At 64.1% G+C, this 26,747-nt stretch overlaps 1 protein-coding gene across 1 annotated transcript in view; it reads left to right on the plus strand.

Annotated features, from left to right (window-relative positions):
* Nucleotides 1-26,694, plus strand: part of MROH1 (maestro heat like repeat family member 1) — a 27,450-nt gene extending 756 nt beyond the window's left edge. The window contains exons 2-32 of the mRNA XM_081817160.1: nucleotides 827-949; nucleotides 2,674-2,781; nucleotides 3,028-3,172; nucleotides 3,365-3,405; nucleotides 3,680-3,821; nucleotides 4,137-4,189; nucleotides 4,750-4,857; nucleotides 5,180-5,299; nucleotides 5,424-5,546; nucleotides 6,309-6,455; nucleotides 6,547-6,573; nucleotides 7,522-7,644; nucleotides 7,859-7,938; nucleotides 8,061-8,172; nucleotides 8,260-8,355; nucleotides 8,970-9,074; nucleotides 11,235-11,370; nucleotides 11,477-11,589; nucleotides 12,575-12,727; nucleotides 17,516-17,670; nucleotides 20,405-20,570; nucleotides 21,130-21,326; nucleotides 23,634-23,771; nucleotides 24,047-24,161; nucleotides 24,444-24,590; nucleotides 24,730-24,918; nucleotides 25,211-25,366; nucleotides 25,436-25,570; nucleotides 25,661-25,763; nucleotides 25,846-25,911; nucleotides 26,380-26,694. Coding sequence (XP_081673286.1) covers nucleotides 827-949; nucleotides 2,674-2,781; nucleotides 3,028-3,172; nucleotides 3,365-3,405; nucleotides 3,680-3,821; nucleotides 4,137-4,189; nucleotides 4,750-4,857; nucleotides 5,180-5,299; nucleotides 5,424-5,546; nucleotides 6,309-6,455; nucleotides 6,547-6,573; nucleotides 7,522-7,644; nucleotides 7,859-7,938; nucleotides 8,061-8,172; nucleotides 8,260-8,355; nucleotides 8,970-9,074; nucleotides 11,235-11,370; nucleotides 11,477-11,589; nucleotides 12,575-12,727; nucleotides 17,516-17,670; nucleotides 20,405-20,570; nucleotides 21,130-21,326; nucleotides 23,634-23,771; nucleotides 24,047-24,161; nucleotides 24,444-24,590; nucleotides 24,730-24,918; nucleotides 25,211-25,366; nucleotides 25,436-25,570; nucleotides 25,661-25,763; nucleotides 25,846-25,911; nucleotides 26,380-26,465 — 3,708 coding nt within the window. The 3' untranslated portion in view covers nucleotides 26,466-26,694. The remainder of the gene's footprint in view (nucleotides 1-826; nucleotides 950-2,673; nucleotides 2,782-3,027; nucleotides 3,173-3,364; nucleotides 3,406-3,679; nucleotides 3,822-4,136; nucleotides 4,190-4,749; nucleotides 4,858-5,179; nucleotides 5,300-5,423; nucleotides 5,547-6,308; nucleotides 6,456-6,546; nucleotides 6,574-7,521; nucleotides 7,645-7,858; nucleotides 7,939-8,060; nucleotides 8,173-8,259; nucleotides 8,356-8,969; nucleotides 9,075-11,234; nucleotides 11,371-11,476; nucleotides 11,590-12,574; nucleotides 12,728-17,515; nucleotides 17,671-20,404; nucleotides 20,571-21,129; nucleotides 21,327-23,633; nucleotides 23,772-24,046; nucleotides 24,162-24,443; nucleotides 24,591-24,729; nucleotides 24,919-25,210; nucleotides 25,367-25,435; nucleotides 25,571-25,660; nucleotides 25,764-25,845; nucleotides 25,912-26,379) is intronic.
* The last annotated feature ends 53 nt before the right edge of the window (nucleotides 26,695-26,747 follow it).

Below are 26,747 nucleotides of genomic sequence, written 5' to 3' on the forward strand. Positions count from 1 at the left end.
AGCCTGATCATCCATTATGCGACCTCATTGCTCGCCCCCCAGATCTACCCCTTCCCACAGTCATTCGGGTCATGTGTGTGATGGGGGATGGCGTGGAGCTGTGAGTGGCCAAGGAGGCTGGGACAGTGATATTAGACCTGAGGAGAGAGACCTTATAAGGAAGGATTCCAGGGTGGGGGGGCATTGGGCTGGTGTCTGTGCCCGTGGACTTGTGGGCTCGGGGAGAAGCGGGAGGGCCTGGGGGAGGCCCTAGCTCTGGGGGTGAGGGTTTTCAGCCAAAGTGACCTGTCTGAACCTTTGAGCCACCAGGCGGGGCCATTGAGTGGGGCTGGACAGCAGGCTCAGCTCCCAGGAGTGTTGGGGCAACAGCGGCTGATTCAGGGCCCTTGCACTGAAGGGGGAGGTGGAGCCGGGATGATGGCACGTGAGAGGTGCCAACCCTGAGGAGAGCTCAGGGCAGAGGGGACAGCACGTTGGGAGCCAGAGGAGCACCAAGTCTCGCGCCCAGGGAAGGAGGGAGGTATGGGGGACAGGAGGAAAAGGGGCCTTCCACTGAGGCCCTGAGCACATCCACAGGCTGGCGAGGTGGCCACACATGCAGCCAAGGGGCTGTGAAGAAGTGGGGGTGGGTGCAGGCACAGGTAAAGATACAGGTGTAGATGGGGCGCGGGTGGAGGTACACACAGCTGCAGGCACAGGTGCGTGTGGTACAAATGTGGGTGTAGGGGAGGGAAGAGCGAGATTCCTGTCTCCCAACTGGACTGTCGTGGCACCATCCGGGACTCTTCCTTGAGGCCCCTGTCTGACCTCCCTTGGTCCTGGGCAGGTGAAGCGGGCCGTGGTGCAGGTGATCAGCGCCATGGCCCACCATGGCTACCTGGAACAGCCTGGAGGGGAGGCGATGGTGGAGTACATTGTGCAGCAGTGTGCGCTGCCCCCCGAGATGGAGGTAAGAGGGTGCCCCCCACCTATCCGCTGTGGAGCTCAGGAGCCATCAGCCTTCTGTGAGGCAGCATGGTCATCAGAACCTGCACAACCCCAGCTGGGGAGCAGGGTGCGTGGGTGGGTGTGTGGGTCTCAGTCTGTGGGCTGAGCACCTCTCTTGTCTCTGCGCTGGGGCCTCTACATCTTTAGTGCTTCACTCCCTTAGCTCCCAGGACTCAGAAGAGAGAGGCAGAACAGATACTTGGCTCTCTTTGGGGCTTTTCTATTGAAAAAGTTACTAAGCAAATCCAAGTTTCTTCTTGAGGGAGAGCAAGGTAGATGGCATAAACACAGGCGTGACTGGGTGGTCTCGATGTCATGGCCTTGAGCCTGCCCTGGGCCCGGTCTCTCAGGCCCACAGAGCCACCCTGCCTGCCCAGGTCAGCTCAGAGCTATATGTCCCCACCTGGAACTCTGTGTTTAGGTTGCAACACTGGAGTTTAGCCAGAGTGAGTGAATGCTGCCACTTTGCCTCTGAAACGGCTGTTGCGGCCCTCAGCCCTCGGTAAGGGGCCCAGCTTGGCGCTGTTCCCACAGGCCTTGGGAGGCTGGGTCCCCTGCTGCTTTGGCCCATTTTGGCCTCTGCATTTTCACAGCCACTTTGGGGCTGTTGGGCATACACTGGAGAGAATCAAGATCTCTGTTTTAGTCTATTAGTTCCCAGTATTGGGGGGGTTGAAGATTTCTTTTAGGATATTAAAATTTTTCTAGGTGAATAGTTTTTCATGGCCATTGTGGGCTTATAATTTTACTGTATTGTCTATTGTGAATCTGGCCAGGTTTATTCCTGCTGTTAAGAGTTTGTTGACAAGGGTGCCTGGCTGGCTTAGTCGGTGGAGCGTGCAACTCTTAATGTCAGGGTTGTGAGTTCAAGCCCCACGCTGGGTGCAGACATGACTTAAATAAATAAAATCATTTAAAAAAATGTTTGTTGAGATATTCTTCTTGACCTAATAGATGGTCAGGCTTTCTAAGTTGTTCATGTTTGTTTGGGATGAAGTTCTGGCTATGTTTTTAGAGCATGCTTTAGAACTTGTTACTCCAGGCCTAAACATCCCTATTTTCTCTACTTGACCTTTGATCTCTAAGGGAGAAGCCGTGGGTCTCCTACAGCCATTGCATTTTGGCCATTTCTCTTTGTTGTTCAGTGTTTGCTTTTTGGTATTTCAAAGCATGAATGGGAGGCTCAGACAGAACATGTAGCAAACAGGTCATTTTCTTGCAAGGAATCTTCCTAGGGAGCCGGGCTGTGGACGCTGTCTCTCCCGAGAAACTGTCAGCTGACTCAGGCTGCAGAAGCTGTAGCCTGTTCTTGGAAGAAAATGGGGGTTTTCCCAGGTGACTGTCATTTCCACCAGGCCGTCCCATGTCTACGGACGTCACAGGGCCGCAGTCAAGGATAAAGTGGTTTCTTACAGAGTCTGTGGCTGGTAGGGAAAGCTCACTGTCTCTGTCGTTCTGGAGACTGGAACTAAGCCAGCTGGTCTTGTTTCCTTGGGCACTTTTAGTGCAGAGTGTGTTACCTGCCCATGGTGGGTGACAAGGCATCCCCTATGGAGGCTGGGCAGGGTCTGCCCTATTTGCATACAGGCTGTGTCCTCATGGCCCCGAGCCCACAACCGAGCAGCCTTTGAGAGCAGAGCGGTGCAGCCCCATGCATGGCCTGCCCCTGCTCCCCCCCTCCCTCAGCCTCGGAAGCTGGGCCCCGACAGCGAGGACCTCGCAACAGACAGTGTGCGGGCCATCAGCATCAGTACCCTCTACCTGGTCAGCACCACCGTGGACAGGATGAGCGATGTGAGTGTGTGCGCCCGCCCCGTAGCCAGCGCCCAGGGCACCTGACTGACCACTGCCCTCCTGACCTTGCGGCCCAGGGACTGTTGAACCCAGTGGTGGGCAAGCCGCGGGGGCAGGGGTGCGCTCCGGTCCACCTCCCCAAACCTTCCCGAGCCCCTGTGGTGCCTGGGGGGAGCTCCTGGCTGTGTTTGCCCCTGCAGCCTGCACTCCCGAGGTGCTGCAGACAGACCACGGCTCTGCCTCCAGGTCCTCTGGCCCTACCTGCTCAAGTTCCTCACACCCGTGCGCTTCACGGGGGCGCTGACCCCGCTCTGCAAGAGCCTGGTGCACCTGGCCCAGAAGAGGCAGGAGGTGGGGGCCGATGCCTTCCTCATCCAGTACGGCAGCAACGGTGCGCCCTGCCCCCCACCATGTCATCCCTCACCCCGGAGCTCGCCCTTGGAGCTCGCCTTGAACCCGGCCTCTTCCCGCCAGCAGCCCCGCCCCCGCCTCCGCCCCACCCCACCCCACCCCAGGGGGCAGTCAGGGGCCAGGGCTCTGTGGGCAGGCAGCCCCCTGAGAATTTCTACCGCCTCCTTTCCAGTGACCCTCCCTTCGCCCTACGCCATAACCACGAGACTTCTGGTGAGCATCACCTCCCGTGTGCTATGCTGGCTGTTCCCCCTGCCCCGAACCAGCACAGCACACTGAGGGAGTCGGGCGGAGTGGGCTCGCCCTCGGTCCCTGTGTCCCGGCCTCATGCTGTCTCGCAGAGGGGCCAGTCAGGTGCTCCCCGTGGGGTTTTGGGGAGCTGTGTCTCAGAGCCCCCCACCTCCCCGCCATCGGGCAGCCTCTCGGGGCTCACGTGGGGCGTGGTGGCCCCTGGAGTGCCTGGAGCTCCCGCCTGTACTTCCGTCAGACTGTGTCCTCCAACCCCTACCTGGCGGACGGCCGCGGGGCTGCCGCGCTGCGCCTCTTGAACGTCCTGCATCACAGCATTCACCCTTCGCTGGGCCAGCGCTGGGCGACCACCGTTCCCCTGCTGCTGGAGCATCTGGATGGTGAGCCACAGGGACGTGGGTGGCCCTCCTCCCCCTCTGACCCCATGTCTGCCAGTTTGCGTCCGGGTTGGCTTTTGGGGACCAGAGTTTTTTAAGTTGGAAGAAACGGCCTCCCCTGAGTTTCAAGGACATGGGGCTGGAAAGGTGTCCCTGCTGGGTGTCACCCAGGAGCATCTGGGCTGTGGGAGCCGCCTGTCCCGAACACAGGGCGCGACCTGTCTGGAAGGCGCTGGGCAGGGACCTAGGCCTGGGTCTCTGAATGCCACTCCTACTTGCCGGGACGGGCCAGGCTGACCACGTGACTGGTCATTTCAGAATGTACTGAAGAAACCCTGTCCCAGAAGGAGTGGGAGGAGAAGCTCCTGGCGGTGAGAACGGGGAGACCGAGGGTGTGGCCTGTGTTGGGCGTGCAGGGCTGTCGTGGGTCGGGACAGCTCAGGGCAGGACATGCTAGTGGGCACCTCTAGGGTCGTGATGCCCGCCTTGACCTTGCAGTGTGGCTGGGGGCGGGGCGGGGCGGCAGGTGGGCGTCTCTGGGGTGAGGACTGTCTCCCGCCCTCACACACTGCACACGCTGCCGAGACCAGGGCCACCGTGTTACAGGGGCTCTGAGCTTCTCCAGCCCAGGAGCCTTCTGTCCTGCCTCCTGCCTGGCCCATTGCACGTTTGGCCGCCCAGGGTGTGCCCTGCCGAGGCTCAAAGGTCGTCTGCAGACTGTGCAGAGCCACGGCATACGACCACCCCGAGGTCACTGCGTGTGATGTCTTTGGGCCCCAGTTCCCTCCCCAGCCAGCCCGGTGAAGGCTGTGCTCCGGCCCCTCACCACCGTGGCCCCTGCCCGCAGTTCCTTCGGGACACTCTGCCCTCCCCAGCCAGCCCGGTGAAGGGCGCACTCCCAGCCCTTCACCGCCGTGGCCCCTGCCTGCAGTTCCTTCGGGACACTCTGGCTGTTGCGTCTGACAACACGTGGACCTGCCAGCTGAGCCTGGAGATGTGCAGACAGCTGTCCTGCTATGACGCGGAGCCCCAGGAGAAGGTGCGCAGGGGGGGTGCCCCGGGAGGAGGGGTCCTGGGTGTGGTCCTAGGCTCCCCACTTCCTGTGCCTTGACTCTGGGGCACTTTCTGCCTGAACCTGTCTCTGGTGGCCTGTGGGCCTGACAGAGCCTCCGCCTGGTGGCTGACGGCTGGGAGAGGCACGAGCCCGTTTTCCCCACCTCCCGCTCCTCAAGACGCTGCCCAGAACTCACCTGGTCTTTGTGGTGGCCACTGGCGTGGGCTCCCGGCAGCCCCTACCACGTCTGGTTGGCGCTCCCGCACCCGGGCCTCAGGCACAGCCGTGCTCCTCGGCTCTGTTGCAGAACTTCCTGTATAAATGCATTGGAACCACGCTGGGTGCCGCCTCGAGCAAGGACATGGTGAGGAAGCAGCTGCAGGAGCTGCTGGAGACAGCCAGACACCAGGAGGAGGCTGAGCGTGAGGTGGCTGCCGCCCCCCCGGGAGGCCTCTCCGCCCCCGCAGGCACTCAGCGCCTGCACGGTGCCTGTGTGTGCAAGGATGTGTGTGCCCTGGCCCAGGCGTGAGCGCACCCGTGTGCCTCCCTAGGGCCTCGCCTGTTGCTTTGGGATCTGTGCCATCTCTCACCTGGATGATGTCCTGGCCCAGCTGGAGAACTTCATGAGGTCGGATGTGTTCAGAAAATCCACCGGCATTTTCAACATTTTCAAGGTACAGGGGTCGGGGCGACAGCTAGGGGGGCATCTGGGGCGGGACTGGCCTGTGCTGTGTCTTGGCCTTGGTGCCGTGATTGTGGCCCTGGGGCTGGGCGTTCCGGAGTTCCCTGGGCTCGGGGTCCCCTGCAGGTTGGGGGTGGTCCACACTTCCTTGGGGGTGGGGCCAGTGTGGGGGGCAGCCCCCCAGCTGGTAACAAGGAGCAGGCAGCCCTCCGCTAGCGATGGGCTCTGATGGGCCTGTCCTCCTGCTGCCTGTGTGTCCTCTGCCCCTGGGGCCAGTGGCGGCTACATTCCTGGGGAAGCGCGATTCAGGAGGCACAGACCGCCGCCACCTCCAGCCACCTCCGTGGCCGCCCTTGTGGCCAGGTTTTCTGTCTCCCGGTGCCTGTTGTAATTTCAGAATCCGTGGGGGTCCAAGGATGGAGGGGCTGCAGTGCAGCCACCAGAGAGAGACGGGGACCCTGCCTCCGGCCCTTCTGTTGCCTCTCATCCCACTCTCCCTTCCGCATGGTCCCCGACTCGGTCCTTTCCCTTCTGCCACATGGTCCCCAGCGGGCCCGAGCCTGGCCTGCCTGTCCTGTTCTGCTGTCCCCGCCGGAGGGACTCTCTCTGGGGTCAGGTGGCACCGTCCACCCCTTCGGTGATGCCTCAGACGTTGCTGACCAGCTCTGCCCTTCTTCCAGAGGGCCTTGGGACTCTGTTGGGGGGCATGGAATGTACTCTGACTGAGGCCCTGCCAACTCCTCTGGCCTCTCAGGACCGAAGTGAGAACGAGGTGGAAAAGCTGAAGAGCACCGTGATCCTGTGCTACGGCCACGTGGCGGCGCAGGCCCCCCGGGAGCTGGTGCTGGCCAAGGTGGAGTCGGACATCCTCCGGAATATATTCCAGTACTTCAGCACCAAGGTGGGCGCCCGACACACCGCCGTTGCAGGGGTGCTGGAGGGGGCTGCCACCAGGGTCGCGTGTGTTAATTCCTGTCACTTTTGTTGTTCAGGTTCTGGGAATAAAGGTAGAGACCAAGGTACAGTGTGTAGGAGTTAAGTGGGGACTATGCCTTTTCTCTCTTCTCTGGGCTGGGCTGGCCGTGAGCTTCAGGGGCAGAAGCCAGGGGGACAGGCCCCGGGGCTCCCTGCTCCCAGTCCACGGGGATAGCTTTCTGGAGCATCGCACCAGGGCCTGTCCCCACTCACCTTGGAGCAGCGGCCCTCCGCTTGCGGCCAGGATGGGGGCCCAGGAGCTAGTGCTCTGGCCTGGGCCCCGATGGCGGGTGGACAGAAGGATGGACTTCTGAGCGGCTGGGTGGCAGGCCCTCGGGCTGGGGCTCTGCTCCCTGATGCTCACGGGGCTCACCTCTCGGTGAGTTCTAAAGCCAGTGATGACTGTCAGGCCCTCTGGCCTCACTAACATGCCGCCTCTTAGGGATCTCTGGCACTAACGTGGTCACACCTCCATAGGAGCAGCCGGGCTTTTCCCTTGAAGAGCAGACCCTCTCGGGTCTCCCGGGGTTGGCAGGGGGGCAGGATATTCTGATAGTTGTCTCTTTTTCTGGCCCTTCATGTCCCCAGGACAGCACCCTGCACCCCCTTTCCTGAGCACCCCCAGAGGCCGAGTTGGTGGGACAGGCAGGGGTCAGCCCCACTCTGCTAGGGCTCTTCTTGGGCGCGCTGCCTTCTCCTCCCACCTTGACAGACCACTCCAGCCACTGCAGGGTGCAGGGGACGCAGAGCACGCCGTCTGCCCTGGCCAGGCAGAGAGCTGGGGGCCGCAGGGGCGCCGTCCCAGGCCCCCTGAGAGTCCCTCAGGGAGGAGCGTGTGCGGCTGCGGACTGAGGACTGAGGGGAGGCCATGTGGTCCGGCCTGTGTCACCGCGGGCGGCCACCCATTCTGGGTTCGGCGGCCGCCCCGTCAGGGCGGAGCCGTGCTGTGGGCGTGGGCGTGGGCGGCCTCCTGCAGCCCAGTGTGCTTACAGGACCCGGCCCTGAAGCTGTGTCTCATCCAGAGCGTGTGCATGGCCAGCCAGGCCATCTGCAGCAGCGCACAGGCTAGCTCCTTCCACTTCTCCCGGAAAGCGGAGCTGGTGGCTCAGATGATGGTGAGCGCTGGCCAGGGCCTGCCGGCTCCGAGGGGGGCTCCGACGGCGCTGCCGCAGACAGGGGAGGCGGGCCTCGGGGGGGCTGGGGGCACGTGCCGCGAGGGACCCCAGCACCCAGTCGGCCCAGCACCCAAAGCCAGCGCCAGGCAGATGGCTGACCAGGGGAAAGCAGGTGCTTTGGCCCAGGGCTGAGCCACGGGACTGGCCCCCCCAGGAGTTCATCAAGGCGGAGCCGCAAGACTCCCTGAGAACGCCCATTCGGAAGAAGGCCATGCTCGCCTGCACTTACCTGGTGTATCCTTTTGTCCGGGTGTGAGGGGGAGCCTCGGGGGGGCTGTCTGCTTATGTGCTCTCTGGACGAGGGGTGTGGCGTGCGTGGGGCCAGAAAGACCTGGGGCCCTTAACTCTGGGTTCAGCCCCCTGGACCCAGCGCTGGATGAGCAGGTGCAGGTGGACATGATCCACAGCTGTCTGCACAGTGTCCTGCCTGTGCCGCCCGAGCCCGAGGGGGAGGGTGACCACCAGGAGGTATTGCCCTGCATCCGTGGGGGGCAGCGGGCAGGCCGCGGGGGATGCGCCAGGCTCACTGGTGTGGCTGGGACCCATCTCCTCTAGTCCCTGTACCTGGACACCATGCACACCCTTGAGGAAGTGCTGACGAGCCTCCTTCGGCGAAACATGACCCCCCAGGGCCTGCAGACCATGGTGGAGGTGTGCAGTGAGTGTGCGCTGCCTGGGGGTGGGGGCACAAGGTGGGGGGCGCCCACCTGGCCGCCGGCCCCCTGCCTGCTTCTCCTGGCTCTCCCTGCCACGGGGGCCCTGGGGAGTTCGGTGCTCTCTGCAAGTGCGTGGTGGGGGCAGGGGGCAGCACCCCCTCCTTCCTGGGCAGGTGTGCAGATGGGCTGAGCCCAGATGGGAGCTTCTACTCCCCTCCGCTCCACTGCACGGCCCTGGGATGGAGAGAGCCTGCAGGCACCCCAGGTGGGAGTTCCTGACCGTCCAGGGCTGTCCGGATGGCAGAGTGGGCAGGCAGTAGCCAAGCTGCCCCCCTCGCTGCCCTTTCTAGCAGTTGCAGGGGTGGGACTGACCTGCTTCTCAGCCTGTCCCTCTCTGGGCCTGGCTCACTCTGGGTCCACCTAGGGCGGCCACGTCTGCGGACAGCTCTGTCCTAGGTTGGAGCGGGTGACCTGCTCCAACCTGACCCACTGGCCCTCGCAGCCAGGGAGGCTGGCCGGTGGGGATGCTGGCCTGCCCGCGTCGCACAAGCTCCTGCTTCCCAGGCTAATGCCTGAGCTGGTACCTATGTGAGGCCCCCTCTTCCCCAGCACCTGAGCCCATGGATCAAGTCCCCACGGGGCCACGAGAGGGTGCGGGCACTTGGCCTGAGTGCCTGTCTGCTGCAGTACTTCCTGGAGCACCTGCACGTCAGCGTGAGTGCCCCGCGGCGGCCCTGCAGCCACTCCCCTGCCCTGGCCCTGTTCCTGGGTCCCTTGGCTTGGGGGACTGCTGGGTGTGGCACTCGTGTCCCAGAGCACCCTACCAGCTTCCTGGCCCTCTTCTGGCGGTTGCCCTGGGCTCATCCCATGTTCCACAAGTCCCACCGTCCTCTTTCTGGGACCGTGGACAGAAGACCCCTCGGGGCTGGCCACTCAGTCTGACGGTCATCCTTGTCCTCGGGAGCCCGTGCACCCGCTGGCATGATGGGTGGTGTGTCCCCTACACGAGGGGAAGAGTGATGGGGACTGGGGTAAGAGAGGGTGAGGGCGCTCGAGGCAGAAGCAGCACTTTGGGCAAAGGCAGGGGGACCCTGAGCACACGGAATACTGTGGAAAAGCCAAATATTGCAGAGTGGCCGGAGTGGATGGGCAGGGGCTTGTTCTAAGAAGTGCACATTGTTATGCATTTTAATATTTGCTGGGGTGAAGGAGCTCTTGCTACACTTTGTCAGTTTCATGGTGGTTCTTACAAGGTCATCAGTCTAGGTGATTTTAGGATAAATTTGACACAGTCCTAAAATACTCCTGTTGTGATTTTGGATTTTGGTAGGAATTGCATGGAATTGACGGAATAATTTGTTGGGCAATAGCATCTTTTATTTATTTTTTTAAAGATTTTAAATTTATTTGAAAGGGAGAGGGCAGAGCAAGTGAGAACACGAGCAGGGGGAGCGGGAGAGGGAGAAGCAGGCTTCCTGCTGAGCAGGGAGCCCGATGCAGGGCTCGATCCCAGGACCCCGGGATCATGACCTGAGCCGAAGGCAGACGCTTAACGACTGAGCCACCCAGGCGCCCCCAAGAGCATCTTTTAATAATGGGTCTTTCCATCCAGGCCCCTCAGATGCACGGCCCGTGTCTGCACACGGCCACACAGGCTGGTTCGAGAGGTTTTGTTGCTTTTGTCAGCGTAACTGTTTCTGCAGCTGCATTTACTAATTGCTTATTGTCGGGATATATGAGAAGTGTGGACTTGTGGATACTTAGCAGTGAGGTCGTTTATAGGATTCTTTTGTTATTTCTGATGAGTTTTAGTTAACGCTCTTGCACTTTCAGACACACAGTTGTGTCGTTTACAGATGCTGATAATTCTGCTCTTTTCCCCCAGTACCTGTGTCTCTGAGCCCCTCCTGTCCTAGTGCTTCCAGAACGAGGCGCACACAGCAGCCCCCGGTCTTTAGATAGAGTTTCACTGCTCGTTACTTCTGCTCGTGTCCTGGGAGCATCTGTTTTACTGAGGATGTTTCTTGTGGTTGTTTCTCTTGTGTGTGTTTGTTAACACACCCAAACTTTCATTCTTTACCTGGCCAGATCTGCTGTGTGTGCCTAGGTGGGCTTTTCCCACTCAGATTCTTCCATAGCCTTCTTTTCACACAATCCCAGTCCAACTAGAGTTCACCCTTGTCACCATGAGGTGACAGATGTGTGACCTCGCTGGGAGGAACTGCAGCTGGCCCCCCGAGGTGCTCTGCCCAGCATGCTGGCCTCCCTCTACTGAATACTCACTTCAGCTGGCAGCTGGGCTGAGGGCTCTCAGGCAGAGTCCTGCGCTTTCTTAAGCCTGTGCATGGGCAGGGCCTGCGGGGAGGGGGGGGGGCAGGAGGCTGAGGGGTGTGTAAGTGATGCCACAAGGCCCAGGGCAGGCAAGGCCATTGGCTTAGAGCAGAGTGGGCAAGGCTCTGTATCTGAGGGGTGAAGACCGGGACCCAGCTAGGAGGAAAGGGAATCTCTTGCAGCCCCTCACCTGACAGGGGACCTGCTTTCTAGGGAAGAGAACTCCCCACAGCTATCAGCCAGGATCAGCAGGGCCCTGCCCCCCTCTGCTATCTTGTGGGGACTCCCCCTTTATCTCCTGATCGTCCCTCTGTTTGCACACACCTACTTACCTGGCCCTCCTCCTCTTAGGACCCCTCCTCCTCCGGGGGTGGGGGTGGGGAGGAGCTCACCAAGGGGCTGTACTGGCCACATTCCTGCCCATATCTGGGTCCAGGTGGTCCAGGTGGTCCCTGCCCACCCCTGGCATCCGCAGGGTCCCGGTCCCCCTCTCTGGCTACCCCCCGAGTGTCTCTGCAGGACCCTCCCCCTCTGCCTCTACAGGCCCTGGTGCCCTTCCACAACCTGGGCGTCCTCATAGGCCTCTTCTCGCCTCGCTGTGCGGACCTGTGGCCTGCCACCCGCCAGGAGGCTGTAAGCTGCGTGTATGCCCTGCTCTACCTGCACCTGGGCTACGAGGGTGAGCCCCGGCTGGGCAGAGGTGCTGGAGGGGTGAGGGGCCGAGGCTGGGCCTTGGGGGCCGGGGAAGTGCCTGCCCAGCTCCACTCTGCATCCTGCCTCTGAAGGCTTCTCCCGCGACTACCGGGATGATGTGGTTGAGCGGCTCCTCACCCTCAAAGAAGGACTCGCGCACCCCGACCCTGCCATCCTCTTCCACACCTGTCACAGCATAGCCCAGGTACCTGTGGGAGCAGCCACAAAGGACGGGAGCGGCCAGCACTGGGGGGGGCAGAGAGGGGCTCTCCGAGCAGGCAGTACCTTGCATGTCCTGGGCTCGGCAGGGTGCTGGCAGGGGCAGCGTGGGGCTAGTGGGCACGGCGCCGAGACTGGGCACAGAGGCAGGTGTCATTCAGACAGTGAGCTGTCCGGCACCGCCTCTGGCCAGCACTGCTTCCCTCTCCCTGGGGTCTACCCTCTGAGGCCCAGCAGCAGGGGTGTGGTCAGGAGCTCAGCGGCGACTCCAAGGAGCTGAGAAAGCCGCCCCAGCCTCCCCCATGAGTCCCCATGCCAGGGCAGGTCTCGTCTTCCATTTGGTGTCTGGAAATGACCCTCGGGGTCCGGAGGCTGGCTCCCCTACAGGAGGAAGAAGGGAGGGTCTTACTCAGACGCTGGGAGGCGAAGACCCAGCCCTAGGCCAGTCCAGGTGGAGTGGCAAGGATGTGTGTGGCTGGGGTGAGAGGTGGAGCATGTCCAGCCACCTTTCTGCGCGTGGCAGTGTGTGTGGTTTGGTGACCTCCTCCAGCCTGGGTGCTGCTTCTCCACTTGAACGGGGGCTCTGCTGGGCCGAGAGGGCGAGGAGGGCACTGTTGGGTGGGCTGTGCTACCCTCTGCCCTTGACCCTAGTCTGGAGAGCTCCGGAGCCGCTGCGGCCTCCCCCTGCCCCCGCAGGGCGCTCGGACCACCTTCCAGGGGCCGGGGTCAGGTTGGCCCTGGGGGCCGTGTCCGCAGCCTGGCCGGGCTTCAGGGCTTCAGTGCGGACGAGGCTCCGGTGTGAGCCACCACCCGACCCTGGCGCTCCGGACAGGGCGAGGAAGGCTGGAGGAGGGGCGTAGGCGGGCGGAAGTGGGGCAAGCCCTCCGGGCAGCCCCAGACCCGGGGGTGTTGTGTCTGGGAGGGCGCTGGCCCCCACCCTCTTAGTTCCTCTGACACAGCCGTCCTCCTAGATCATTGCCAAGCGCCTCCCGCCAGAGCAACTCATCAGCCTCTTGCTGACCATGTTTGAGGGGCTGGGAGACCCCGACAAGAACTGTTCTCGGGCCGCCACGGTCATGATCAACTGCCTGCTGAAGGAGCGAGGCAACATGCTCCTGGAGAAGGTGAGGGGGCGGGGCGCGGGTGGGGCGGGGCCGCGGTGGGGGCGGGGCCCGCGGGGCGGGGGCGGGCCACGGTGTGGGCGGGGCCTGCGGGGCGGGGCTGCGTACGTTGGGGCTCCTGCTGTCTCTGCTCCTGTCCCCTTGCCCTGCGGGCCTAATAAGGACAAGTTTTTCTCCTCTGATTGAAGACAAGTTAGAATTGGGTACAAGTAACTGGTGAGAAATTGAGGGGGAGGGGGAAGGAAAGGGAAGATGCAGGGGTAAGGTGTAGGGAGCCCTTTGGCGAGTGGGCACTGGCTGGGCGCTCTGCCCCAGTACCGGAGAGTCCCGCAGCCGGCTGGCCCAGAGAGGTCATGCCCAGGACGCTCAGGTGCCGCCCGCCTCCTTACGCCCGCACGTTCACCCTGTCACCTCTGCGTCCTCTTGGCGGGAGCTCAGGTGGCTGTCTACGCAGCTCCCAAATGTGCATTGGCAGCAGCTCTGTGTCCACCGTGTGGGTCGACAGACAGGTCTTGTAGGTCTGAAGCAGGCTCCCAGGGCCCGGGGGCTGCTGGACTGCCTGCCCTGTCGTATGCCTGGAAAGCATACGAGCAGAGAACTTGTACACGGCCCTGGGAGTCCCCCCAGAGGTGCACGAGCAGAGCATCCCGCCAGTTCCTGAGCCTCTGGTCCCCACCCGACACCCCACAGGGTGTCATCGTCTCCCAGCAGCACAGAGCACAGCCTTCCAGGGATGAAATCACCCACCTGTGTCCTTGTGTGCAGCGCCTCCCAGTGTTAACATGTGAGGTCATGCGTGTTGTTGCCTCGTTCAGTCACACCTCACTCCTTCCTGCGTGTGCACTGTGGTTCATTCATCCGCCGGCCTCAGTTCCCAGTCTGGGCTGTCTTGACACGAACTGTCAGAGTCCAGGTCCTTCGGACATAAGGGTGCGTGTCTGTTGGGGACATACCGGTGGAAGGACCGGGGCCTGCAGGAGCGGCCCGTGTGTAGATGTCCCAGGTGGCCTTCCAGGCAGGGCACAGCTCACCTCCCGCCAGCAGCAAGGAGGGCTCTGGTGTGCCCCATCGTCGTCAACACTGTGATTCCCACCCTTTCTGCTGGGTGTGTCAGGGCTTCACGTAAGAGTTCAGTTTGCGCTTCTCCGGTGGCTGATGAAGTTGAACACATTTGTACGTGTTTACTGGCTACTCAGGTGTCCTCCTTCATGAAGACACCAGTGTTCTGGGGCGCCTGGGTGGCTCAGTCATTAAGCGTCTGCCTTCGGCTCAGGTCATGGTCCCAGGGTCCTGGGATCGAGCCTCACATCGGGCTCCCTGCTCGGCTGGAAGCCTGCTTCTCCCTCTCCCGCTCCCCCTGCTTGTGTTCCCTCTCTCGCTGTCTCTCTCTCTCTGTCAGATAAATTAATGGGATCTTTAAAAAAAAAAAAAAGCACCAGTGTTCTGCCCCTGTCTCTTCTGGGTTGTCTGTGCTTTTCTTATTGATTGTGGAAGTACTTTATATGTTCTGAATATGAATTCTCTGTTGGAGGTAGACACAGACGTATGCATATGCATATATCACAAGCACCTTCTCAGGAATGAACAGGAATTTGTGGATGGAGAAGATGAACGAGCACTGGGCAGGGCCATGTGACAAGGGAGCTGGGTGGTGACACCTTGTCCAGCACTCGGCACAGGGCTGCAGGGCTGCAGTGGGCGTGGAGGTGTTGGCCGAGTCTGGACTTGGGAGGAGAGCTGCGGCGGGAGTGGGGGAAGAGGGCACAGCTGTGATGGGGTTTGCTGGGTGAAGGTTTGGATTTTATTCTGCATTCAGCGGGGCTCCCCAGGATTTGAGTGGTAGGAGGTGCCCTAGGCCCTGTGTGAGTGAGGCAGGTGGACCAGACCAGAAGCAGCGGCCGCCGGTGTCCTGGTGAGTGCACGCACAGGCTGCATTCTGTTTACCCGCTCATCTGTCCGGGGACACTCGAGTTGCTTCCACCTCTTGGCTGTTGCAAGTAATGCAGTGAATGTGCATGGACAGGGGTCTCTTTGTGATCTCGCTTTATGTTCTTTGGGTGAACACCCAGTGGCGGGGTTACTGGATCATACAGTAGCTCTATTAATTTTCTGAGGAGCTGCCAGGCTGTTTCGCACAGTGGCTAGTTTGCACTCCCACCGAGAGTGCACACGGGCCCCAGTTTCTCCACATCTCCGCCAACTCCTGTTATCTCTCTTGGGGGTTTTGACACTAGCCATCCTGCTGGGTGTGAGGTGGTACTTCCTAATGGTTTTGACGGGGCGCCATCCGCAGGCTCCTAACCTCGTGGTGGTGGAAGTCGGAGAAGGGCCTTCTGTGGGTCGCAGGGAATGTGCAGGGGAAGCCAAGGGAACAGGACAGACTGGACTCACACGACATGGGGCCAGCGGCAATGCCAACCCTGCGGTAGAGTCACCCGTGGCCCGGCGGCTCTTCTCCAAGGCCTTTGCCAAGAGAGGTGGAAACAGACGTCCACACGAAGACTCTAGACGCTCACAGCAGCATTATCCATAATGGCCAAATAATGGACACAACCCAAACGTCTGTCAATAAACAGATAAATAAACTGCGTCCTACCCATACACCGAACGACGATTCGGCAACCGAGAGGAGTGAAGCCCTGAAACACACGACATGTGGATGAACCCTGAAAACGTGGTGCAAGATGAAAGAAACGAGTCACCAAAGGCCACACGGTGTGTGAGTCCATTGCTCTGGCGTCCAGAACAGGCGAGTCCACGGGGACGGACAGACGGTGGGCTGGTGGCCGCCAGGGGCGGGGAGGGGTGGCTAAGGATATGAGGTTTCTTTGGGGGGTGATGGAAACGTTCTCGGATGGATGGTGCTGATGGTTGCACGACCCTGTGAACACCGTAAAGACCACTGAGCTGCACACACGGCGGGTGGGCTCTGTGTGAAGAAACCACGGAGCAGGAGAGCGCGAGAAGGCGTGGGGCTGGTAAAGGTGAGACGGGAACAGCCTGGAAGGTATAGGGCGTGCAGGCCAAGCCCCACATGGTGGGCCGTCGGAACGCTGACCCCCCATCCTGGGACAGGACAGGCCCGGCTCACCGGTGCCGACCCCGGGCTGGGAGCCTCCCCAGCCCCACCCCGGGACCTGCCGCCATGTACTCCAGGGCTCTAGCTGCTGAACGAAGTATGTAGAACCAAGGAAAACATCAGAGAAGGTAGATAAACCCACTGAAACAATTCGAAGGAAATACCTCTGACAAGCAGAGAACCAACATCCAAAGTGAGCAAAGGAAGGGAAGCAGCTTGCTCCCGTGTGCTGGAGAGCCCGCCCCGAAGCCGCCAGACTCGCCAACATGACCGTGGGAGGGATGCAAAAGTCAGGTGGACTGACAGCCACAGTCACAGCCGAGAGCATGTGCGAGGCGCGTGTCCGGGCCAAGAGCCCGGGAGAACGGAGCGTGTTCAGCAGTGAGCTTGGATGGGAGGTCCTGTGGACGTGACTGCACCCAGCGGGTGTGGGAAACACCGCTCCTGGCTCCACACGTCCTCACTGCCGTCCTCACTGCCGGAACTCCCCTCGGCCGGCGTGTGGAGGACGCGGTTTCCTGTGGCAACTGGCGGCTCCCGTGGACCTGGGGCGGGGCCGGGCGGGGGGCCCCAGCTGGCGGGGCGTAGGAGGCAGAGAGGGCCAGGTCAGTGGGAGGACGACCCTGGCGTGAGTGTGCCGCTTCACAGGCTGCTGATCCACTTTCTGTACCCACAAGTCCTTTGAGAAATGGCAGTGACACCCCCCCGCCCCCCGCGGCCCAGGCAGGGACCTGTGCCCCCCCCGACCCAGGCACATGGCCTCCCACGCCCTCTCCCCAGCCTTGTCCCCAACATGCCGTTGCAAGATGCTCCACCACACAAGCAGGCGTGGGCCTGGCCTGGAACGTTCCACCGTCAGAGCCGTGGCCAGGCCCTTCCTGCTGCTCCTGCCGCCCGGGCGTCCAGGGGGTGGTGGCGCACACGGTCTGCGGGCTGCCCCCGTCCGGGGCACTGTGTGCCTGCAGCTGTCTGGTCTGCTGTCCTCTCAGGCTGGCTCCGGCAGCCGCGGATCGCGGTGCTGGGGGCCGGCACCCCCTCCCCGTGGGCCCAGGGACCCACGGTGACGCCATGCCCAGAATAGGACTAGGGTGGGCCCGAGGCACAGGCTGCCTGCAGTCGCACTCTGCCCGCCCCTTCTTGTCCCCGATGGCCCCTCTGGCTTCTGGGACGACAGCAGCCTGCCCGCCCTGCCCAGCCATGGCCCAAGAACCAGTGTCCGCTTCCTGGTCCTCCCTGCCCTGGCGCACCGCTCACCTCCTCCTCGCCGGGCGAGGGCGGCTGTGTGTGCCGTCCCAGGGGCCAGAGGCCGGTTTCCCTTCCCCAGGGGGGTGAGGGCCCCGCAGGGGCTGGTGGCCTCCATGCGCACCCCACTGGCCGCCGCCTCCCGTGCCCTGCGTGCCCCCCAGACCGCCGCCCCGTGCCCTGCGTGCCCCCTCCACCCCTGGCGGGCCTCTCGGGTGCTGTCGCTTCCCACATGGAATCTCGGTCCTCGGGCCAGGACCACGGCGTCTCCCCCGGGGGCGCCAGCCTCTTGCCTTCTCCCTTTGGTCTGGTGGCCAGCATTGATCTGTGGGGTTTCCCTCCCCATGACCCCGGCGAGTGGGGCTCACAGCCAGCCGCCCTCCGCAGGCCCCCCTGCTCTGGTGGCGCTGGAATGGCTCTGGGTGTGGGTGTGTGCCCGGGGCCTGACCTCCGTGGCCCCTTGCCCGCAGGTGCCCGAGATCGTGAGCGTGCTCCGCTCAAAGCTGCAGGAGACACGGGAGGAGTACGTCCTGCAGGCTGCACAGCACAGCGTGTACCTCCTGGCGTCCCAGCACTGCGCCGCCGTGGTGTCCAGCCTCCTGGGCAGCCCGCTGCCCTTTGACAGGTACGTGGCACCTGCCAGCCTGCCGGGGGGGCGGGATGGGACTCCTGCTGCCGGGGCTCCAAGCCAAGGCCTGGCCCAGACACAGGACCTGAGGCTCCCGCCTGTTGCTAGCCCCCTCCTGCATTCTGTGCCCCAGCTTGCCCTCTGCGGGGCACGCGCCATCGTGTGTGAGCAGACCCCCTCCTCCGCTGGGGAAGGGTCCCCCCCGCTTGCACTCCCAGCGCCCGAGTTTCTGCCAGCAACCCTCAAAGGAGAGGGTCTCTCTCTGCCCGAGGCCTGTGCCCTGGGCCCGCCGTCGCTGTTGGGCGAGGTCTCTGACCTCCCATGCTGGGCTCCTCACCTGCCCCATGGGGTGGTCCGCGCAGCCCCCTACCCCAGCCGGCAGGTGCTGTCCGTCTGCACCGTGCACGCTCCTCTCCCTGACTCGCGTCGGCTGTGTCTTTGCTGAGGCTCTCGGAGGTGTGCGCCTGGTCAGGACACCGCTCTTCCTCGCGGGCGCCTCTGGCCTCAGGGTATCTCTTCTAACGTCCTGTCCCCATCGACCTTTCTTTGTCCACCTGGCCTTCCGGCGTAAATGGCTGCATTTCACCGCTGTTGTGGCGGGAGTCCAGCCCCCGCCTGGGACTTCTCTGTCTCCCGTCTTCTTTCTTGATCTTTCTTGTCTCTTTTGAGCTTATCAGGGCCTTCTTTATGAATTTATTTTCCCCTGAATCAGTTCGGAAGTCGTACCCGCTGTTTCTGTTCTTCTAGCAGCTGCCCTGAGAGTGACCCCGTGTGCGCAGAGCCCGGCTCACGAGCACCTCCCTTCGGGCGGCCTGGGCCTTGGCACGTGGGGCTCCCCCCGCCCCTCCTCACGGACACGGAAGGGTCTGGCTGTGGCTGGCGGCCCGTCAGGAGCGCCGCGCCCACTTGCACCCACCGCTTGGCTCTCCGCTCCTCCCTTTGCTTCTCCTTTCACGGAGGCCCCAGATGGAGGCAGGGAAGGTGTCCACCCCCCAGTAGTGCCCGTGTGCCCCTTGCTTGAAACTCCCTGGCGTCCCACCGTCTGACTGCGGCCACCAGACGTGCGCTTGGCTCCATCTTGAACTCCGATAATAGAATCAGTGTAGAAAGGGTCACCCGGCAGTCTTCTGGCTTCCTTGACGAAGCGCTCTGTCGGGGGTGCACGTTGCGGGGTCTCTGCAGGCAGCTCCCACCCCCGTTTATGCCCAGGAGCGAAACTGTCCCAGCCCAGGGGTCTGCACGCTGCAGCCGCGGGCCAGATCCGGCCGGCCACCTGTTTCTGTCCAAACTGTGAGCTCACGATGGGCTTTAAACTTACAAGTGGTTAGGAAAGAAAACAGTACTACTTCATGAGTCGTGAAAATCATACGTAATTAAAATCTGTCCGTAAGCAAAGTTACTGGAACACGGCGCGCCCGTTTGCTTCCACGTCGGTGTCTCTGGTCGCTTTTGCTCAACAAGGGCAGAGCGACGGGTCCACGGAGGCCACGTGTCCGGGGTCAGAAGTGTGTGGTTCCACGGCCTGGGTGCAGGTGGGCGGTGGATGGGGCTCCCCAGCAGCCAGGCCCCGTGCCTCCCCCGTGTCCCCATCAACGCGGCACATCCTCACCTCCTGCTGGGCCCCCACACCGCGCTGCTCGGGGCGGCGCCCATGGCACGTGTCACTTTCCTTCAGCTGCAGTCAGTCCCCTGGCGTGTCCTCGGTGAGGGTCTGCAGGCTCCACCATTCGCCCGGGTGCTCTCCTTGCATGCTCCCTAGAGTCGGGATTCTAGTTTGGCAGGTCCCTCCGTGCGCGGAAGGTGACACGTCGCTGTCTCCGGGCTCCTGCGAGTTCTGAAGGGCGGGTGGGGGGCCGGGGCCAGCTAGCCGCTGGGCCGCTTGAGTCCATGGGCGTCTGTCGTCAGTCCTTCACACTTCCCAGCCTCTTCTCTTGGAGCCTCTCCATCCCCTGCTTCACCTCTCCGTCCCTCACGGCTCTTGCGCTGAGTTCGAGAGGACTTGTTCCTGTCACTGTCCCCTTCGTCGTGAGCGCAGGTGCGCTGAGGTGGCCCCAGATCCCCGGTCTCCTTTCTGAAGGGTTGCAGCTGCTTTCACAGTTGCTTATCGATTCTTAGAATCTCCAGTTCCCACTAGATGTTTGAAGCGTGTCGTTTCTCCGCGAGCACATGAAGCGGGGTCGCGGGCGCCTGGGCGGCTCAGGTCATGTTCCCAGCTCATCAGAGAGTCTGCTTCTCCCTCTCCCACCCCCCCTGCTTGTGTTCCCTCTCTCGCTGTGTCTCTCTCTGTCAAAATAAATAATTTATACACAAGCAGGGGGAGGGGGAGAGGGAGAAGCAGGCTCCCCGCGGAGCAGGGAGCCCGATGCGGGGCTCAATCCCAGGACCCTGGGATCATGACCCGAGCTGAAGGCAGACGCTTAACGACTGAGCCACCCAGGCACCCTAAATAAATAAAATCTTAAAAAAAAAGGGTCGCGCTCACAAGGCCTGGTTCGCACGGTTCGCTCTGGCCGTGTGCTTCTGGCGGCTCCCAGGGGCCCAGGGCCCGTGTGCAGGCCACGACGGTTCCGCCTGCCCTCTGTTGCTGGCCACTCGGCTCCCAGACTCCCGGGGGCAGGGGCGGGTTCTTTGGGATGCGAGGTCAGGTGCTGTTTCCCGGCTGGCTGGGGTGGAGGCTCGTGGGCGCGTCCGGCGGTGGCCTGGAGGTGACTGGCCTTCCACCCCGCTCCAGCCACACCTGTATCCTGTGGCGGGCGCTGGCCGTGGAGCCCGGCCTCACCACGCAGGTCCTGGGGCTGCTCCTGGAGAAGATGAGCAGGGACGTGCCGTTCAAGGAGACCCGGGCCTTCCTGCTTAGCAGCTCTCCGGGCCGCGTGGCCACGCTGCTGCCCCTTGCGGTGAGTGGGGCCCCACGCAGCCTTCTCCCTGCTTGTTGCGCAGGCCGGTGAGGGGCCGTGTTGCTGCTGGTGGGAGGAGCCCTCCGGTGGCCTGGGCGCCACCCCTCAGGCACCTGGCAGCTCACGGGGGTGCCGGAGCCAGCCCCGCTTGGAGCCCGGCTCGTAAAGGCCCCACAGGTGTTGGTCCCCAAGGGAAACGACTCCGTTTCATCCTGCGGAAAAAAGTAAGCCTGGCTTGGCAACGTTTCCAGCAGTAAAGCAGCTGTGAGAATTTCCTCCTCCTCCTGCTGTGGAACCGAGCGCAGATGGTGGGAGGCCTGTCCCCGGGGGGTCACGCTGCCCTTGTGGCGGCCTCCTGGCCTCCCGCCCCTGACGGCCAAGCCGGGCTGCGGCCCCGGTCCCGTCTATGCCCAGCCCTCCCCGGGGCCGAGAGCTCCATGCACGCGGGGTACATGCCCACAGGGGCTGCGGGCTGGCCCGGTTTTGGGGTGCAGGGCCCAGCCTTCACCACAGCCGGCCCCCGGGGGAGGGGTGAGCCTGAAGCGGCCCCTGTCCCCAGGCCACGTGTGCGCTGTATGAGGTCATGAGCGTGCTGGCGTCCGGGCCCGCGGTGCTTGAACTCTACCCACAGCTGTTCACGGCTCTCCTGCTGCGCGTCGGCTGCACGGTGGGCGTCGTGCTGCCGCGGACGCTGCAGGCCAAGGAGAGAAGGAGCGCGGGCTCCGCTCCGGCCCCCAGGAGCCTCGAGCCCTGCAGGTAACTGGGTCCTCGCCTGCTGCCCCCAGCACTGCTGCGTGTGAGCGTGTGTGAGGCTGCCCGGCACCCTCCCGGCGGCGAGGGACGGGACGGGACGGGACGGGACAGGAGGGGCGGGCCAGGCGCTGGGGGCTTGGCTCAGGAGCCACTTCGTGCCTGGGGCGCTGGCACCTCCCCCTTGATGATGCCCCAGGTCGCGCGGGTCTGGGATGGGGGCTGGGGGGGAGGCAGCTCCTCTCCGTGGGGTGGTGCTGGCTTCCGGCAGGCCTGCGGGGGCTCGTGCGGCACTCAGGTAGGTCCAGTCCTGCCTCCTTTTGAAGATGGAGCTGTGGGGAGTGTTTGGGGTGCAGGTGGGGCGTGGGGTGAGCCCCCACCTGCAGCCCCGCGTCCTCCACCCCATCAGGGCCGCACCTTCAGACAGAAGTTTCCTGCGAGGCGGGCAGACCCCCAGCCGTGCGGGGAGGGCTCGGCACCAGCCCCACAGCGCCGGCCTGTGCAGCCACCCTCCCTCGCAGCTCCTGCTGGGGTTTGGATCCTTGTGGTCTCTGCCAAGTGGGCCCTGGGTCCTGGGGCGGCGCTTGAGGGGAGCTGGTAGGCAGAGCTTCGGCAGCTGAGGCATCGGCCTGCCCGTCCTGGGCCTGCCGTGGAGGCACCTCAGGGCTCCAGACAACTGCCCGGGGCCACAGGGCGACAGAGGAAGCCCGAGTGACGATGAGCTCAGGCTGCCTCCCGACGCGTTGCAGGCCCGCGGGGTCAGAAGCGGCCCTCGGAGGGGGACGGACAGCATCCGCCCGCCCCCTCCCCACCGCGGAGCCACCACTCACACACCGTCTGGCAGAGGCCGCTCTCCAGAGTCGCCTGGTCCTGCACAGACCACGCGGAAAATGTGAATGGACTGGCAGATGCCACCGGACCGGCCCTGGGCCTTGCACGCCGACTCCCCTCCATGGCCTGGGAGCTGTAGGGCTACAGGCCCCAAAACCCCACCAAGGGTCCCCAGCTGCCACCCCTGAGCTGAGACGTGTGCAGGGCCAGGGACGGGTCTAGAAGTCGGACCACAGGAAAGGCCACATCTGTAAGAATCCTGGGCAGCAGGGTGGACAGGCCAGGGAGGCACCCTTATCGAAACCGTTGACGTGCTTCTCGGCCACACCTGCATCTCCGCACGTCAGACTTGTCCTGACGCCAGAAACGGCCCTAAACGAGCCGTCTCGGTCACAGAGCACCTGCCGCCGGTGGAGCACCCCAGCGCTGAGGCCGGGACCCGGCTGGGTCACATGCGCTGCCCCGGGGCGGGGTCTCGTGTGTGAGGTGGCCACACGGGGGGAGGCCAGCGCCAGGGCAGAGGTGCTGTGGCCCCAGGGCCCCCCGTGTGTGGTCCCACAGCCCTGGTGAGCGCGCTTTGGGCCCCAGGCTTTGCTGAGGTTCTGCCGGGTGCCGGGCCGATGCTTGCTGTCCCCCGAGAGCCAGGCCTGTGGGGTCCCGCCCCCTTACAGCCCTGAATGCTTCTGCCTGAGTTGGGGGAGAGGCAGATGCTAAATCCCAGCTGGGCCCTGATGCCTCCGGCCCCTCCTGCGAGGCAGACAGGAGAAGCAGGTGCCTGCAGGGCTGGGTGAGGGCGGCGGGTACGGCCGCACCTGCCGCCCCACTCGTGCTGGAGCCTGTAGAGGGCGCTGGGCGCACCCCACCAGCTGCCCCAGCTCCTGGCCCCACCCTGGCCCCTGGGCACGGGGGGGTGTCTTCCTCACCTGCCCAGAGCCCCATCTGCCACCCCTTCCCTGGGCTCTGGGATCTCCCGGGGAGGGTATGGCTGTGCCCCTGTGAGCGGGGGCTCCCGAGGTGCAGAACAGACTGCATGGGGGCCCACCGCCCTCGGGTGCCTGGACCCTGGGACCCTGCTCCACTAGCCGCCCACATCGGGTCCCCCCTTGATGATGCCCCAGGTTGCGCAGGGGGCGCTCGTCCAAAGGCTCCGCACAAGTCAGACCCTGACCTGCCTTTGGGCTTCGCTTTTTTTGACAACTTTCTATGTTCCTTTTTTTTCATTTCTTATTTTAATTACATGGAGGTCTTCGAGGCAAGTGAAATACCTGTAGGTCGTTACCCTAACAGTGCTGTGGGGCCTTGGGGACACTGCCTGCAGCGAGTCCCCACCAGCCCGTCGTGGGGGGAGGGTTGGCCAGAGGGTCCAAAGCCGCCTCGTGGTGCCCAGCTTGAGAGGAGAGAGCCCGAGGGCCCCCCGGAGGGTGCTGCTGGCAGGGCACAGGCCAGGCAGCCCCCCGGATCCATGCCCGTGTGTCCCCGCAGCTCTGCCGTGGATGCTCTGCAGGCCGTGCTGCTTCGGGGCGGCAACGAGGAGGTGGTGCAGCGCATGGAGCTGGAGGGAGGCTGGCGGCTGCTCGGGACCTCGGCGGGGCACGAGGAGGGGGTCGCCCGGCTGGCCAGGTTCAGTTCGGGCCATGTTTGGGGCCCTGGGACCCTCAGGGGCATGTGGGAGGCTACCGGAGGCGGCCGTGGGGTCCGGCTGTGTTGCCGATTTGGGGGCAGGGGGCAGGGGGCGGGGGCCTTTATGGAGGCCTGGTGAGGTGGCCGAGGAGGGCCTGGCGGCCGGATGGGAGGCAGGGGCAGCCCTCACGTCCACGTGGGAGTTGGCTTGGGGGGAGCTGCGGGGCAGCCCGAGGCCCCAGCACTCACACTGTGCGGCTGGCCCCCTTCCCTAGCGCCATGGCCAAGTTTGCCGGCCCCCGGCTGCCCCTGGTGATGAAGGAGCTCGTGTGCACACAGAGCAGCGTGTATGAGATCCAGCGGGTCACCTCCACGGGATTCCTGGCCGAGGTAGTGGCCTGCCGCAGGGCCTGGGGGGCGGGGGACGCCCAGTGGGGGGAGGCCTCGGCTGTGCCGTCCGTGCTGGGCCCTCCGCGGGGACAGGCCCTCCGCCTGGGCCCCAAGCCTCCCTTGGCAGCCCCCCTGTGGCTGACAGTGCCAAAAACCTGCCCAAAACGTGGCCGGGGTCAGGAGTCGGAGAGAACAGGGCCTCTGCCACGTCCGACTGGGCCAGGGTGGGGACAGGCCCCTGGGGTCAGAGGTAGGGGGCCATCACATCTCCTCTGCCTCCAGCTGCTCAGCAGCAGCGTCGCGGATGACCTCCTGCTGCTGGAGCCGCTGCTGCACAACTTGGCGGCCCGGCAGAAGGACCCGTGTGCCAGCGTGCGGCGGCTGGTGCTCCGAGGCCTGGCCAACATTGCTTCTGGCTCCCCGGACAAGGTGAGCGGGCCGGCCCCGCGGGGGCACGGCCAGGAGCGCTGTGTGGGCGGTGGGCACGGGCGTGGCCCAGTGGGTGGCACCATGGGGGCAGGGCTCCGCGCCCTGGGGACACAGCTGAGGGCGCCCCCTCCCCCACCAGGTGCGGGCCCACGGCCCCCAGCTCCTGACAGCTGTGATCGGCGGGCTGGACGACAGGGACGACCCTCACAGCCTGGTAGCTCTGGAGGCCATGGTGGGCCTTGCAAGGCTGTTGGACCTGGCGGAGCCCCAGGACCTGCGCCCCTTGCTGCTGCATGTCGCCATCCGTATCCGGCCCTTCTTCGACAGCGTAGGCTGGCCCGGGCACGGGGGCACCGAGAGGCCTGACCGCACCCCCCGCCCCGAGCCTTGAGCCCCGGCTCTACCCTGCTCCCTGGGCCCCGCCCCCGCAGACCCTCTGGCGTGCGGGGCTGGGGTCCTGGCCTCGAGCTGCCCCAGCGCCCCCTGGCACCGCCCCCATCTCGTGAGGGCTCGTTCCTTCCCTCCCCAGGTGCCCAAGACACAGGGACGAGGAGGGTGGCGCAGGGAAGGGGCCCGAGGCCACCCTGGCTGACCCCGGCCCCTCCACCCCCACCCGCCAGGAGAAGATGGAGCTCCGTTCCGCCTCCATCCGCCTCTTCGGGCACCTGAACAAGGCCTGCCATGGGGGCTGTGCGGACACGTTCCTGGAGCAGGTGGTTGGCGGGCTGGTGCCCCTGCTGCTGCACCTGCGGGACCCCCAGGCCCCCGTGACCAGTGTGAGTCTCCAAAGGGCACGGGTGGGCCAGGCCTGGCTCAAGCAGGGGGGCTCACCGGATGTCCCACAGGCCTGCAGGTTCGCCCTGCGCATGAGCGGCCCCAACCTCAAGTGTGAGCAGCTGGCGGCCGCCCTGCAGCAGCACCTCCAGGACGGGCGGGGCCTGCACTTTGGAGAGTTCCTCAACGGCACCTGCAAGCTCCTGGTGAGGCCCGCAGCCTGGGGGGCGGGGCGGGGCGGGGCGGGGCGGGGCGGGGCGGGGCGGGCCTGCCCGGGGCTCACGGCCTCTCTGCAGATGCACCACTTCCCGGACCTGCTGGGCCGCCTGGTGAGCACCAGCCTGTTCTACTTCAAGAGCAGCTGGGAGGATGTCCGCGCTGCCGCCCCCATGCTCACAGGTGAGCGGCGCCCCTCGGGCCCCTAATACCTGCGCTGGGCCCCGCCCCCGCCCCCTTCCCCTGACCCCGCCCCTGCCCACAGGGTTCCTGGTGCTGCACGTGGAGGCTGAGCACCGGCCACAGGTGGACCTGGAGCAGCTCACGACAGGTGAGCCCCGGGCACGTCCCCGCCCCCACCCCCCAACCTGTCGGGCTGCATGGGGCCTCACTGACCTGTGGGCACCGGGGGGACTAAGTGATTTTCCTGGATTTCAAGGATTTTTCCCCTGTCACTGGTGACCTCATCGTCTCTAGTAATTCACGGAAACTTCTTAACTGTTCCAAAAGAGCTTAAAAAACACTAAAAAAGGAAAAACTATCTTTCCGTTGGCTCCCAGGCGCTCCCGGCAGAGGCCTGTCTTAGGAGGGTGGTGGGCGGGTGGCCCCCGCACAGGGCGGGAGGGGGGGGTGCACCATGGGGTCCTGGCCCCCCAGGCGCGGTGCACCGGGCGAGGATGGGCGCAGCGCGAGCTGAGGCTGGGTGGCGGGGTGTTGGCAGGGGCCCCGGGCTCAGGCCGCTCTCCAGAGGGCGCGCAGGCAGTCCGTGGCAGTGGCCCCCTGCCCCCCTGCCCCCCAGCGCTCCAGCTGCTGCTCAAGGACCCAGCCCCCCTGGTGCGCATGAAGGCCGCCGAGACGCTGGGCCGCCTGGTGAAGTTCGCCTGAGGCTCCCACAGCAGCACCATCCCTACAAGCGGCAGGGGCCTGGGCCTGAACCCCAAGATGGGGCCCTGAGGGGCCCCCTGCCCGAGACGGAGCGGGGAGCTGCCGGCGCCCCTGCCACGAGTCGAACGCCTGCCCTTCTGGAGGAGGCCGCTGGAGGCCACTGTGGGGGGCGGGGGGGCAAGCTGCTGTACCCCCCACTCCCGTTTCCAATAAAGCCATTGGCTCCTCAGCAGGTGGCTTGGGAGTGCAAGGACCTAGCCTATCCGTGGGGGGCAGGGCAGC

This window comes from Leptonychotes weddellii, chromosome 4 (genome assembly GCF_054177405.1).
Source record: "Leptonychotes weddellii isolate Sample4059 chromosome 4, ASM5417740v2, whole genome shotgun sequence".
In the NCBI taxonomy this organism is placed as follows: Eukaryota; Metazoa; Chordata; class Mammalia; order Carnivora; family Phocidae; genus Leptonychotes; species Leptonychotes weddellii.